The following is a 14,420-nucleotide window of genomic DNA, read 5'->3' on the forward strand; positions in this document are numbered from 1 at the left end:
TGCCCCTCTCTCCTCCTGGCCTTTAGACATGTCACAACCATGGGCTGGAATGCCCTCACTCACCTGCCTTGACCTTGAAGGACCCTGCTCATCCTTTATAATTCAGCTCAGTTATCACCTCCAAGAATAATTTTTTTAAAAAGATTTTATTTATTATTTTATTTGAGAGAGAGAGAGAGCGAGTGAGCACAAGCAGAGGGAGAGGGAGAAGCAGACTCCCTGCTGAGCAGGAAGTCCCACATGGGGCTCTGTCCCAGGCCCCCGGGATCATGACCTGAGCTGAAGGTGGATGCTTAACTGAGCCACCCAGGGGCCCCTCTAAGCAGGATTCCCTCAAGGCGGGTGGAATCCTCCTGCAGAGCGCCGACAGCCCCTACCCCTGCTCCCCGCCAGGCATCCTGCAGTCAAGCCACTTGCCATATTGGCTTGGGATGGACTGTGCTAGGAGCTCTTAGGAGAAAGGATTCCTTCTAGCGTCTCTTTACCCCATGCCCACGTAGGAAGACCTCAGTTGATTCAAACAGTACGGCTCCTTCTGGGCCGGGAGCAGCTCTGATGTGGTTCTTGCAGTATCTCGGTTCCACACAGGTGAAGAGCTGGTGCACCGGAAGGCGAGAAAGGCCTCATCTACTCCCATAGGATCTTCTGTCCCTGCTAGCTGGGTCCTTGTGCATGCACAGGCCAACAGACAGGCTCCCCGCCCCCACTCCCCCAGCCCGTGGGCCCAGCTGTGTCCCACAGCCCCAAGGGTAGGAAAGGGACGATGTGAGGAGCCCACGTGAAAGCTGCCCCTTTTTGCTGTCAGAGCCCCAGCCGGGGAAGCGACCTAGCCTTGGGGTCAGGCTGTCCTGGAATCAGATCCTGACTCTGCGCCTCCAATGTCACCTTGTGAAGTTCGTCACCGTCTCTGGGCCTCAGTTTCCTCACCTGTAGAGTAAGGTTAACGACTCCCAACTTGCAAGTGGTTGTCAAGATGAAATGAGGCAACAAAAGTGAAGGGCAGTAGGAGTCCAATTCCCAGCACATAGTGGCTGCTCAGAAAATGCTTCCTAGTTACCAGATGGGGTGAAGTCTCACCGAGAATACAGCCCGTGGCCCCCCAATTGTCCTTGTGCACGACTTGCCTTCCAGAACACACTGGGGGCCCCGAGGGAGGGGACGGCCTGTTGGCACGCACGGCCCTGCCCAGCCCGGGGCCCATGGACAGGAGGCTCCAGGCAGTGTCTCCCGGTGGAAGGAGGGCCCGGAGCAGGGGCTCCCAGGCCGTCCTGTGGCCCACGGGGCACAGGTGCTCAGACGAAATACTCGCTCGGGTCAGGTAGAGACACACAGTCGGGCCAGCTCAGGGCGCCCCACCAGAGCCAGAAGCACAAAGTCTCTGTGGGAACGATGTCCTGGCCGGACTGAACAGCCGTATAAGCTAAACAATGCATCTACAAAAAGAAGGAAGGGGGGCTCGATTCTGGGACCCCGGGGTCATGACCTGAGCCCAAGGCAGACGCTCAACCGCTGAGCCACCCGGGCTCATGTCTGAGTTGCCTGGTACAAATGCCCACCCACGGAATTCACTGTGGGGACTGTGCTAGTGTATCACGCAGAAAAATAACGTGGGCCCAGGTACTGCTAGGAATCATGGGATTGGTAAACTCAGGGCAGAGGCTCTGTCTGGGGTCCCCAGTCTCGTTTCTGTGCCTTCGCCTTTCTGTCCCGGGTCTCTGTGTTTGCACCCATCTGGGCTCCTTTCCCATTGCTCTGGCCCCTGCCCAGATGGCCTCAGTCTATCCGTCTGGGTTGGCCTCCTCATCCGCGACGTCCAATCCCCTGTGACCACGGGGTGGGGCCACTCAGGACTCACAAGGCTGCCTACGACCCTCTTCCCTCTTCAGTGGGGCCTGTGGTTGGAGGCTTCCTGAGAAGAGGGCTTTGGGCAAGAAGACGGTGACAGACTTCTATGGCACAAGCTGTTGCTAAATGGGTCACTCGGGGGTCAGGGCAAAGATCCGGCCTGCAGTGGAGTGTCCCCCACCCACGGGGCAGCAGAGGAAGGCTCCTGCCGAGGTGAGGGAGGGAGAGACTGGACAGTTGGGTTAGGAGTCCGACCCCTCTCCGGGCTTCAGCTTCTCACGTGTGGCACAAGGGGATGGGACAAAGTGATGCTCCGGGGTCCTTTGATCTCTAAAGGGGGAGAGAGCAAAGTGCGTTAAAGAGCATGAAGCCGGCGGGGATACGGGGTTTGGAGGGCCTCCTGGAGTGACCTGCTTGGGCCTTAGACCGTATGACCTCCAGTGAGCCTCCGTGTCCTCCAGCAGGGAACGGGACACCAGTCCTCGCAGACTGCCGGGCTAAGCGGGCTCACAGGCCTCCAGATGCGTCGCCGGCTGGGCTGTGGGTGCAGCTGAGTGTGGGTGACGGGAGCGCGGCCCCCTCCTCGTCCTGTGGGAAGGACCACGGGGGTCCGTGAGAGGGCGAGGCCGTGTGACCCCCGCCGGGAGCCCTTCTTCCTGGGCCCCCGCCTCTCACCTGTGGCCTGGGAACAGCGCGGGCTTCACGGGTTGTCTGGAAGAGATGAGGGGGTGAGCACGGGGGCGCCGTGTGGGCTGGGCTGACGCTTTCCGTGAGGACGAGGGCTACGAGGGCTGTCCCCTGGCCCCCCTCCCGCTGAGAGCCAAGGCGCTCGCCATGCATTTACGCGCTCATGTTGCTGTGACACCGACGGGAGTGAGGCCTCCGTAAGGGCCACCGCGGTCTTCACTGCAATTTCCCCGCCGCGTTCACGGTGGAGGGCGCCGGACGCCACAGACGTCTTTGGGCTCTGGCTGAGGGGAGGGCAGATCGAGGACACATCTGTGTGGCTTCCGTGGTTGTGTGGTTCGCAGTCACTCCTGACCCCTGCCCACGACGCCCACCCGCCAACTTGCCTACTGCCACCACCCGGAGGGTCACATGTGGACGTGGCAGCACCTCGTGCTGGCGAGTTGTGGAGGAGAAACAAGCTGTGAAGTGGAGGGAGCCCGAGTGGGCCAGTGAAAGGTCCCCCCGGCAGGACGTGGACCACATCTCGGGATGCCCAATCGGAATGGAGGTTGTCTCCGCCCCAGGAATACGCTCCTGTCAAAGAATAAAGCCGCGTGCACAAGGGTGAGTGCATCACACATACGGTTTCTCTTTACGGGATTCATGCAAAATAAAGTCCGTGGGAATCCGTTGTTTGGAGGCTCAGAGAAGCAGGAGGCACTTCGGTGTCAAATTGCATGTTCTATGCATCTCATTAGGCGGAATCGCATCTGGGGTCACTGATGCATCCTGTCCTGCTGAGGTCCGGTAGTTCCGGATGAAATGACACGTGGAATTTCTACCAACACAGCAAGGTGGCCTGGAGGAGCGAGTGTCCCGGTGACGAGACGCCCACACACACTCATCAACAACCACAGTGTACATAGCGTAGGAGTAATTTTATTACACAATTACGTGGCTAAAAGCAATGTAGCAGCCATTTAAGAAGGCATCGGAATTGCTCTGGTTAACGAGCTGTCAATTCCAAATATTTAAGATCCGTCCTCACCCTGCAATCTCGCGGCTCACTTACAAAAGGTATTTGATAGGGGTCTCCACCAATTTGGCAACAATCCTGGAAATAACTGCCTTTACCAGTAAGTTATGAAGCTGAGCTCTTCTAAACTATTAATAATGGAATTACAAATTGGCCAACCACACCAGGAAAGAGCTTTCTATTCCCTTTTAGGAAACACCAAATTATCTTTTCTATTCTCGCTCTCTTTTTCAAAGATTTTCTTTCTTTCTTTCTTTCTTTCTTTCTTTCTTTCTTTCTTTCTTTCTTTCTTTCTTTCTTTCTTTCTTTCTTTCTTTCTTTCTTCTTCTTCTTCTTTCTTTTTCTTGAGAGAGAGAGAGAGGCAGAGACACAGGCAGAGGGAGAAGCAGGCCCCGGGACCCCGGGGTCACGCCCTGAGCCAAAGTCAGGCTCTGAACCGCTGAGCCACCCAGGCATCCCCTAAAGTCACTTCCTAACAAAATGAAAATATCTTCAGTCTTTTGCCACTTACTCTATACAACTCCAAGTCTGAGATTTCTGGGGGCAAGGTCCATTCCTTCTCTGATTCTGTCCCAATCCTTTCTCAGTGTTCTGCAAACAATATATATAATTGGGGGATCCCTGGGGGGCTCAGCGGTTTAGCACCGCCTCCAGCCCAGGGTGTGACCCCGGGGTCCCGGGATCGAGTCCCGCGTTGGGCTCCCTGCATGGAGCCTGCTTCTCCCTCTGCCTGTGTCTCCGCCTCTCTCTCTCTGTGTCTTTCATGAATAAATAAACAAACAAACAAATAAATAAATAGAACCTTTTAAAAAATAAAGGGAAATCTAAGAGAAATTCATTAAAATAGATGAATATACACACGGCTGAGCAAGGGAGAAACTAAGAAACTACAGGGAGGGAATGAGGGGCTCCATGCCTTGGCCAGGGTGTCTGACCTCCCTCTGCTACCATCTATTCCACGCTGACTTTGCCTTCGGCCATCACGTCAGCTGGGGGGGTTCTTTCCCTGGGGAGGTGCCCCGGACCTCTGTCCTGGAGGGGTCTGAGCCTGGTGTCCTGCCCAAGTGTTTGCCATAGCCTCCCTTCCACATTGACCACCACTCACAGCACTGCCAGTGGGAGCGGGCGGCAGCCTCCTCTCTTCCTGCCCCACCGCCGTGGCCTCCTATCAGCCTTGGGCGGTCGAGGCCCGCGCTAATGCACCTTTGTGCGGGGAAGCAACGGTCTGCACCTGCTCTGCGGAATCCTGTAGGCCACAGCCTTATGTCACGGCCTCCTACGGCGGCCCACAGCCCCATGCAGACACTAACCCCCGGCATGTGGCTAGGGGCGCTGAAGAACTGAATTTCTAATTTTGCTTAATTTAAATTAATTTATAACAGCCACAGGTGGCTACAGAATTGGACAGGACAGATCTCAATTGGTTATTCCCGCCGCCCCTGTGACTTCCCTTGGCCTGTTCATCCAGTGGCATGGAGAGCCCCTATGGCCTGCTGGCACTGGGAACGCCCTGCTCAGCGGAGCCAGTGTGTGCCCCCCAGGCGAAGCTTCCCTCCCTTGGATCTCAAACCCCAAGAGCAGCAGGTGTAGAGCCGGTTCAGGAACAAGAAGCACATTTTTTGAAAGTGGGTTATTTGGCTCGATGGTGACAAATACCAAAACCGATCGCTATCCATTGGTTACTTGTGTTCATATACCTGGTCTTGGGGGGCAGGGCCCCAGCTCACAAGGTGCTGCCCCCCGCGTGCTGCAGCTGGTCCGTCCATGGGCCGCTCGCCGCCGCCAGCCCAGGTGTCCGGGCGCAGGATGAGCCCGTCCCGTGGCCGCTGCCCAGCGCCTCACTTGGGCTGCTTTGGCTTTTTAGCTGTAAAGTGAGCTCCTGGGGCAGAGGCAGGGCTGCGGGGCTCCTGCAGGGGCGCTTACTACGTGCCCTCAGGGGCCCGAGGGGGGCCGGGGTCATACCCCAGTGGGGGCAGCACCGACCCTCCGCGGCACAAGGGGTTGGACATCGCGGCCACCGGGCGTGCGATCGCAGGGCGGTGGCTGCTGCTGGGGACCTGAGCCACCCACTTCCGAGAGCAGGGGCAGCTGGGGAGAGAAGCTACTGGATAGCCACTCGCCCTGGGGGCCTGGCCATGGAGAACCCCCTTCGCAGGGGGACGCCGCGGGGTGCACGTGCTCGGGACCCAAGCCGTGTCTGGGCCATTCCGAGAGCCACCCACAGCCTCTTCCCCAGGGGGACTGTCACCAAGCTCCCTGTTGAGTTCAGTCCTTTTCCCCCCGCAGAGCTTTCCTCTGACGTCCTACCTCGGTCCCCGCCTCCGAGCCTCTCTCCGCGCTCTGGTGACCGGGCGCTGTGGCTGACGGTGGCATCTGTCCTGTTCATAAGCGAAGGTCCCGACCCTCAGGTCCGTGGCGAACCCCGGACGCACCAGTTCCGCGGGGACGGAGACGCTTGCAGGGGGAATGAGAGTCCAGTGGTGAGAAGTGAGGGGTTAAACCAAAAATTAAGAAGTTACTACAGAAACAGCCCCAGGTGACGCGAGGGCGCGGAGCAGCACAACGTCGCACGTTCGCGGCAGAAGTGTGAACTGCCACTTGGGACAGCAGTCGGCAGTTTGCATAAACCCGCGGGTCCGGGCCGTGGTGTAATCACCCCAGAACTGCAGACCGTGTGCACAACGTCTTGTAGAGAAGTGTCCATAGCAGGTTCAAGCAAAAAATCGGAAAACCCCACATATTTATGAGAATAAAAATAGGTAAGCAAACTGTAATAAGTATGTTTACAGAGTGGACCAGGGAACATAATCAACAGTGAAAAGACGCGGACTATGGACAGATTGTGGCCACATGGTTGCATTTTGCAATTATTACGCTGAGTGAAAGAGGTCAGACGCACAAGCAGAGGCCGTGTAAGCATCCGTGCTCGTGAAGCCCTTGGACGGGCACACCTGTGCGCTGTTTACTGGTCATAAAGTGGTTGCTTCCGGGGTAGGGATGGGGAATGACGGCAAAGGGGTGTGAGGGAACCTTCTGGGGTAATGAGAATGTTCTAAATCTTGGTATGACTCTAAGTTACACGGCTGTGCTCTTCTTTTGTCAAAATTCATTCAGCTGCACAGAACACCTGCAACTCCACCGAATGTATTTTATACAATAAAGTTACTGCAGGACTTTTCAGAGCCTTGAATTAGGGAAGGCGTGTTGTGAAGGTCAAGAGCAGGATGTAGCACACAGGGTTTCTTGACCTAATTCGAGCCTTGGTGGAAGGGGTGTGGACAGGAAATGCTCTTCCAAGACCATGAGCTGAGGGCAAACGGCCACGTGGAGACGGAGTGACAGGATTCCTTGCGTCCTGTGTCCTGGGTCTCATGGGGAGCTGCGTCCACCGCGAGGCGGCGAGGCCATGCCACCCGTCCCCTCTGCCCAGTCCTACACCTCCTCCTAATGGGACCTCAGGGTCTCCTAAGGGGTGAGGCTGTGACAGCCAGCGGAGTGGGGAAGCTTCTGGGAGGGCAGGTGGTGCCCCGCTGGGGCCTAGCCACCCCCCACCCCAGCAGCCCTGGCCCAGTCGGCTCTGAGGACCAAGGCGGCCTACGTGCAGCTCCTGCGGCCTCCCCAGCTGCCCGGGGGGGGGGTGTTCTGGTGGGTGAACCGGCCCCTAGACTGTGCCTGCTGGGTCGCAGACCCCAACGCCCACGGGCTTCTCATTCTGTGCTCGTCGGCCCCCAGCTTCTAGAAGCCTCTCAGGATGTTCATGTGTCCAGGGCATTGCTCTGCTGTTCCTGCTGTTGCTGAAGAGTCCTTCCCCTTGTTCTTTCTTCCTCTCCCCAAATGGCACAGGGCCTGCAGGTGAGCGAGTCGGGGCGGGTGTGGGGGCGGCAGGTGCTCAAAGGGGGGTGGGGTGGGGGGGCGGGTGCCCCGGGCAGTGGGGTGGAGGGGGGGCCACAGGTGCACAAGGGGGGCGGGTGAGGGGGGTCAGCAGGTACGCAGGGGGGCGGCAGGTGAGCGAGTCAGGGTGGGTGGAGGGGGGCAGGTGTGCGGGGGGTGAGGGGGGCAGGTGGGGGGGTGGCAGGTGCGCTGGGCGGGGAGGGGCAGGGGGGCAGCCTCTGGGGCTCCCTGTGAAGACACCGCCCATGGGGTCTCCGAGGCCAAGGATCGAGTCCCTCCGAGCTTGGCTCCCCGGTGGCAGGCCTGGGGGCGGTGACCTCGGACCCCCGTGTCCCACGGAGAGGCAGTTCCGTCTCCCCGCCGAGGCCCTGGGCGCTGACCGGGGGAGCAAAGGTGCCACTGGCTGCTCCTGGGAAGGGCCTCTGCTGCCAGGAAGGCCCTCCAACCTCTCCGGTGCCTGTTGAAGTGGAGAATGTGGGGCACGGGGGTGCTCAGGGCGTGATCCTGGGGTCCCGGGATCAAGTCCTGCGTCAGGGTCCCTGCGGGGAGCCTGCTTCTCCCTCTGCCTCTCTCTCTCATGAATAAATACATTTTGAAGATGGAGACTTGGGTCAAGAGCCCGCGGAGGCCTGTGTGAAGGGGGAGCGCTCGCGGGGGGGGGGGGCAGCGCCTGGGAGCCGCAGTCGCGTGGACGTGGGCTCCGAGCAGGGCCCGGGCCAGGGTGTGCGGGGCTCCGTGCGGGCCCGGCAGGTGGGGCAGCTGGGGAGAGGTGCGGGCGGGGCGGCTGTGGCGTGGGGAGCTCATGGCACCAGGGGCTTGTCCGGACCGGCCCCCAGCGCTTCCCCAGGGCCCTGCTGGCAGAGCTTACCTCTGGGCCGTGCTCCCGACAGTGTCTAGAACCCGGCCCTGCTCTTCCTGGGGGCTCCAGCCACCCTGGCCGGCTGTTCCTGCGCCTGGGTCCCCCCCCGCAGCCCCGAGGGGCTCTGCCACAGTGAGCACCTGCACGCCGCCTCCTCCCGGCTCCCTGGGGCCCCCACGTGCCCTGGAGTGACCTTGGCCTTGCCCACGCAGCCACCTTGGTCCGGGAGGCCTTCTCCACACTTTGCCTGGCAAACTCCTGTTTGGCCTTCAAAACCCCAGTGCGGGCACACCTCCTCTTGAAGGCCCCCATGCGGCCCTCCCTCCCCCCAGGGCCATGTGTTGGCCCCGCGATGCTTTCTGAGTGCTGCGGGCGCCGCGGCTGCCCCCCATTTACCAATCGTCTCCGTCACGGGCGTGCAGCCTCCGCGAGGACCCTGGACCCGTCCTCGCCCGCACACCTCAGCCAGGAGCCGACTCACAGTCTTGGGGAAAGCAAACGGAGTCTGTTAGCAGGTAGGACCCCTCAGCTGGCGGCGGCACCGTCCCAGAGCCATGCTGCGTGGCCCGGCCGCGCTGCTTCCCGTCGGGCTCTGGGTTTCCCGCGTCTGCCCTGCGGAAGCCCCGGGCTCTTGGCTGCGGAGCCCCGGCCCGTGTGCCGCCTGCCTGCAGGTCCCGCCTCTCCCACCCGTGGTGCCCGGGAGGCAGCGCCCTCGTGCCCCTGGGACTGCAGGACTCGCACTGGGAACCAGGGGCCGTTGCAGAACCTAAAGCTTCTTTCTTTTCTGGGGAGAAGCGGAGATCACGGAGGTGGGCCAGGGACACCTCCCGCGCCCATGCCGCCTGCCGTGCAGGAGCCGAGAGAGCCAGGGGAAGGCTCTGCTCCCTGCGCCCCCTCGTCACCGTATTCCCACAGAAGATCAATTTAAACCGGATTCGTGGCAGAAAGAAAGAAGCGGGAGCTCTCCTCCTGGGGAAGCAGGGGGAAGCCGGCGGATCCAGGACGCCCAGCGCCCTCCACGAACAGGTATCACAATCAGAAACAATCGGATTCAATCACGAGGTTTCCACGAACATAATTCCACGACTTCCCCTAAAAGAAAGTACATGGGACGGGAGCCTGTGTTAGCCGAGGCGCAGGGTGGAGCGTGGCCTCGGATGGAGGCCAGAGGCAGGGAGGACCGGGCCGCCGGCCGGGAGGGAGGCCATGCTTCCGGCGGTGACCCCCAAGGGGCCGGAGAAGCAGCAGCCTCCTCAGCTCCCTCCCCCATCTGTCTGTCCATCTGTCCGTCCCTGCGCATAAAAGGAGCAGCCCGGGGAGCAACGGGGGGTGCAGGCTTGGGGCCGTCCGTGCCTGTGATGTTCGCGCCCCCTTGGCCGCACGGGCCGGGTCCAGGCGGAGGACCGCCAGGGGCCCTTCTGCAGTCCCTGCAGCTGCTGGGAAGCCCACAGTTCTGGTCTTGTGAGGGGAGACCTGACCCCCCAGGGCCTCTGTTGGGCACCAAGCCCTGGACGGGTCCTCTGCCGCTCCTGCTTGAGCTGAGCCCGGGGCACGGCAGCGGGCAGCGGGGGACACACTTTGGGCTGCGAGGCCCCCGCAGGTGGCAGCGTCCGTCCGCGGAGCCGACGCCCGGGGAGCCTGCGAGGCACAGGGACAGAGGCCGGGTGGCCCGACGGGGCAGGGAGGCCGCCGGGGGTGGGCTCCGGGGGTGGGCTCCGGCGGGGCTCCGCTGATTCGCTGCACCAGGCGGGGCCCCCTGCACGGCCCATCCCCTGGGTCCCAGCTGGCCCGACAGCCTGGCTCGGCGTGGCCCCCGGAGCAAGGGCTCCCCCAGTGTCGGAGCCCGCACACCTGCCTAGCAGCAGAGAAGCTGTACAAAGACCTGGGTGGGTCTGAAAAGGCCGAGAACGTGGTGCCGACGACAGGACGCTGATTAAACAACAACAAGGCCGAGGAGGGACCCCCTGCGGGACCTGCAGCAAGCATCGGGGTGTCATTCCAGGGAGGCGACCTGGCGGCTGTTTATTTGCCAGGTTTCCCACCATCAACAGGCAAGACTTTTATGATCAGAAAGGGCAGTTCAAATGGTTTTACTTATGCCACCTTAGGTCCTCCTTCCTCGTTTCTAGAAAATTTAAGCATTTGGATTCTCCCTTGACCCCCCATTCTCACCTATCTATTGGCATCTTTTGTTCTGAATGGTTTGTATGAGTCCTTCGCATCGAAGGATTTTAACCCCATGTCCGTTTTATTTGTCGAGACGGTTTTCTGACTTTTCCATCTGCTTCTTGCGGTTTGCGGGGGACGACTGTTTACCGTCTGTGCACAGTCGGCCTATTGATCTTCCCGGCTCAGATGCCTTCTCTACATTGCTTCTCAACTCAGAAAGTCCTTTGTAAAAAAAAATAGAACAGAACATGACGTAGCATTTTTTCTAGTTTTCAGGCTTTATTTTATTTTATTTATTCATGAGACACAGAGAGAGAGAGAGAGGGGCAGAGACACAGGCAGAGGGAGAAGCCAGGCTCCGTGCAGGGAGCCCGACGCAGGACTCGATCCCAGGACCCCGGGGTCACGCCCTGGGCCAGAGGTACATGCTCCACCGCTGAGCCCCGCGGGCGCCCCTCTTTCTTCTTTCCTTTGTGGCCCAGGCTCTTCCCTTGACCTGTTTGGACTTATCTTGGTTCACAGACTGCAGGTTACTTAGTTTCCCAATAGCTAACCGATTGTACCAGAATGTTTTATTGAAGGAGACCTTCCCTTCCCATGCGGGCACGTCTGACGTATCCTCTGTTAAATCCTTATCAATACTATTCAAGTTTCATTTTCGGTGCCCACGTTGTCCCGCGGCCCTATTCGTCTGAGGGCCACCTCGCAGCGCTTAACGCCCCCAAAACGATACATGACCTTCCAAAAGGTGACTGACAGTTGACCCACTAACAAAACAATGGAAGACAATGGAACTGCATCTTATAACGCTGAGCGAGGATAATTGCCACAGTAGAATTCTATATCAGTGAAAACAGTCTTTAAAAGTAAAGGGCAAATAAAGTTCTCTTCAAACAAACAAACAAACAAAAAAAGGCCTTCCCAGAGGCCGAAGAGGCCTCTCACCGAGCCTGGGCTTCTCTGGGCTTCTCTGGCCGAGGCCTCCTCCCGGGTGATCCAGGGAGTGTGCGGGCCGCAGCCGCCCCGGGAGCTTTCGTCTGATTCCGAGCATCTGGGAACCCTGCGGCCTTTGTGACCAAGGGAAGGCTCCTCTCCGGCCCTCGGGTCCCGTCGCTCCGTACTTCATTGTCTGGCCATCTGGATGGGGGCACGGGCTGAGCGGGGCGACTGTGGGGGGGCGGGCCCGTCAGCCCCCTCCCCGCTGAGCAGAGGCCCAGGGGCCCAGGCCAGCGCCTCCCGGGGGCTCCCTGAGTCGGCCCGAGTCACCCCGAGAGCCTTGGCTGCATGGGGCTGTCTGACAGGAGGCCGGCGGGGCCTGGGCTGGGAGGAAGTGCCTGAGGACAGCCCCGGGCCTCGCGGGGGGCGGGGGGCTCCCGTACAACCGACCTCATGGACCCCGTGATCTTGGGGTTCAGCGGATCCCCGGGAGCTGCCGGGCTGGCTCTCCAGGGAGGGCAGCTCCCTTCACCCCGCGCCCCAACGGCTCCTAGCGCGTCCAGCACCACTGGCAGCAGGCCCCAGGCGCCCCAGCCACCAGGGGACCCACCCCGGGGCATCCTGCAGGGCACGACCAAGTGGCCTGACCCGGGCTGGAGGTCCAGGGATGGGGACGAGCCAACAGGGCCTCAGGCAGCCGCTCTCAACACCCTCTGTCCCCCGGTTTCCTTCGGATCGCCTTGGCGCCGCCGGGTTCGGCTCGAGCAGATGTCGCCTCGCAGACCCTTGCTCCAGACGCAGAGGCGGCCCCGTCCTGTAAAGAGCGGGGCTCACCGAGAGAGAGACGTACTACAGATCCCTGGAAGCCATCGGGGGGTACTGGGAGGGACACTGGCGCCGCCTGTAGGGCTGGGGGACACCCGGCCTGGGAAGGCCTATAGGTCCCTGCTTTGTCTGTAGGATGGGCCTCGGCTTTCCGGGGAGGGCAGCCCGTTCCAGACCCCGGCCTCGCCCGCCTAGGCTGTTCCCGGGCACAGCGGCCTGGCGCCCTTTCGGCGGCGCCCCCTCCACCCCTCCACTGCCTCCGGCTTCGACCCTCCAGTCGGGTCGGAGCTCCTGCTGGCCTGGCCCACTTGAAGGAAGGCGGCTCTCGGGCCCTGGTCCTGGCCGTGCGGGTGGCAGGAACGGGCTGCGGGGAGGGGCGCTTGGCCAGGAGCTGCACACATCGGGGTTGAAATCCTGGCTTTGACAGGTTGAGTGAAAATGGGCAGACTGGGGCCACCCCATGGGGCGACACGGCCGAGGGAGGCTGCGGGGCATCCGACCCGCCGTCACTGTCGTGCTCCCCCGCCCGGCCGCCCGGGGCTCCCTGGGGCAGCGCCCAGGCCAGCAACACCGGAGCTCGGAAAGGACCGGGGTCGCCCTCCCGGGTGTCCGGGGCTGGGGCCCAGCAGAGGGGCGGGGGCCATGGAGGGGCTGGAGAGACAAGGTGCTTGGGGTGAGGGCGGCAGGCACGCGGCTGCTCCCAATCCCTCCTTTCCGGGGCTTCCACGTACCTTCTGCAAATATGCGGCATCTGGAGTCTCCGGGGGGCTGGGGATCGAGCCCAGGCCGCCTGTGTCCATTCCGAGATCTGTGAATTTGGGAGAACTGCATCTTGGCGACCGACTCCCTCCTGCCCCTCGCGGTGAAAGCCCATTTTTAAGTTTCAGCTCTGATGGCCTTGAGCTGCTCTCAGGCAGCCTGTGGCCCGCAGTCCTTGGCTCCTAGGGTGAGAGCCCCGTCCCTCCAGCACAGGCTCCAGGGAGGGTGGGGAGGAGGAGGGAGGGTGACTCGTGCCCAGGCGCAGTGAGCCGTGAGCACTCACAGCCCGGGCACCAGACACCAGCTCGTACCAGCTCATTGCAGGTAGGAAAGATCCAGATCCTCTGGGTCTGGGTTGGAGGCAATCTGCGGGCCCACAGCCACTGAGGGCTCTATCCGAAGAGGAGGCTGCTCTTGCGAGCCCCACTGGTGGACTTCCCAAGACGGGATCCCATGCTGGTGAAGTGACCCCGCGGGAGGAACGGCGCGTCCAGCCTTCTCTGCTTGTGCTCCGCGTTACCTGGAGTCCGGCTAGGGCGACCCGCATCCCCTGAGGCCTGCTGGGCCACCGCCGCCAGCAGAGCACCCACAGCACCGGAGCCCCGCGGCCCCAACCCCTTCCCTGCCGCCCCAAGGAGCCAGTGCATGTGCCCGGCACCGGGGAGGGTGGCTCCCAGGACCCTCAGGCGGGCGGGCAGCTGCAGCGGAAGAGCTGTGTCCCCGCGGACGCGTCCGGCTCTGCGGCAGCCCTTCCTCCCGGACCCAGACGACGCAGGGGCGCCTCAGGGGCTCCCCAGCAGCACAGGGCGCACGTCTGGCAACCCCCCAGGCACAGGGTGCTTCACGTGTGATCTGCAAGTTGCAGTGATCGCTGGTGCAAGAGCAGAAACACAGGGGTGGAGGCAGCGACCACCGTGGGGGTTCAGAGCTCACGTGGCCTCAGGTTAGAACCTCCGCGTGTGCATCTCCATCCACCGTCCCCCCATGGTGCGGCCACTGGGCCACTGCGGCCAACGGCGACTCCCTTCTGCCAGCCCCTCCGCTCCCGCCTGCGTGAGATCCCTGGGGGCCCAAGCATCAGGCAAAGGGCGTGTGGGTCCTGCAGCGGAGGACTCTGGGTGCCGTGCGAGGCCCGGCCTGTGCTCACAGCATCTGCGCGATCCGACAGGCTGGCCAGAGGGTGACCAGGCCGGAGGCTGGCGGAGATTGGCCCCAGGGGACAAGGTCACAGGGATGGAGGGCAGCCTTCAGGGCGACTGAGGAGGAGGAGGAGGAGGAGGAGGAGGAGGAGGAGGAGAAGAGGGAGGAGGAGAAGGAGGAAGAGGAGGAGGAGGCAGGGAACGAAGACCCGAGAGGGCACAAGTCCTGGGAGACAGACCCAACCGGACAGGGAAGCCACACCCTTCCCCGGGGGCGTCCCCATGGGACAGT

The 14,420-nt window shown here is 61.5% G+C and overlaps 2 protein-coding genes across 12 annotated transcripts; both read right to left on the minus strand.

Moving 5' to 3' along the window:
* Positions 1-245: 245 nt before the first annotated feature.
* LOC121479424 lies at positions 246-7,458 on the minus strand. 10 transcript variants are annotated; one of them, XR_005984725.1, is made up of 6 exons: positions 5,248-7,458; positions 4,062-4,141; positions 2,690-3,373; positions 2,521-2,556; positions 2,281-2,433; positions 246-2,175 (listed from the first exon to the last, which is right to left on the minus strand). XR_005984725.1 is itself a non-coding variant. In XM_041735023.1 (6 exons), the coding sequence occupies exons 2-6, from the start codon at positions 5,921-5,923 to the stop codon at positions 2,353-2,355; spliced, it is 624 nt and encodes a 207-aa protein (XP_041590957.1). In that variant the 5' UTR covers positions 5,924-6,004; positions 6,502-7,458; the 3' UTR covers positions 246-2,352. The 10 variants fall into 10 exon arrangements, 5 of the variants coding, with proteins under 5 accessions (XP_041590957.1, XP_041590931.1, XP_041590939.1 ...); XR_005984727.1 differs by having other exon boundaries at positions 2,256-2,433; XM_041735023.1 differs by having other exon boundaries at positions 246-2,556; positions 2,690-2,816; positions 2,962-3,108; positions 5,858-6,004; positions 6,502-7,458.
* A 106-nt stretch (positions 7,459-7,564) lies between these two features.
* Positions 7,565-14,303, minus strand: LOC121482117 (translation initiation factor IF-2-like). 2 transcript variants are annotated; one of them, XM_041739965.1, is made up of 4 exons: positions 12,016-14,303; positions 11,415-11,606; positions 10,473-10,691; positions 7,565-9,392 (listed from the first exon to the last, which is right to left on the minus strand). In XM_041739965.1, the coding sequence occupies exon 1, from the start codon at positions 13,102-13,104 to the stop codon at positions 12,109-12,111; it is 996 nt and encodes a 331-aa protein (XP_041595899.1). In that variant the 5' UTR covers positions 13,105-14,303; the 3' UTR covers positions 7,565-9,392; positions 10,473-10,691; positions 11,415-11,606; positions 12,016-12,108. The 2 variants fall into 2 exon arrangements, with proteins under 2 accessions (XP_041595899.1, XP_041595889.1); XM_041739955.1 differs by having other exon boundaries at positions 11,415-14,303.
* Between the last annotated feature and the right edge of the window lie 117 nt (positions 14,304-14,420).

The sequence above is a fragment of the Vulpes lagopus genome, chromosome 2 (assembly GCF_018345385.1).
Source record: "Vulpes lagopus strain Blue_001 chromosome 2, ASM1834538v1, whole genome shotgun sequence".
Classification (NCBI taxonomy): Eukaryota; Metazoa; Chordata; class Mammalia; order Carnivora; family Canidae; genus Vulpes; species Vulpes lagopus.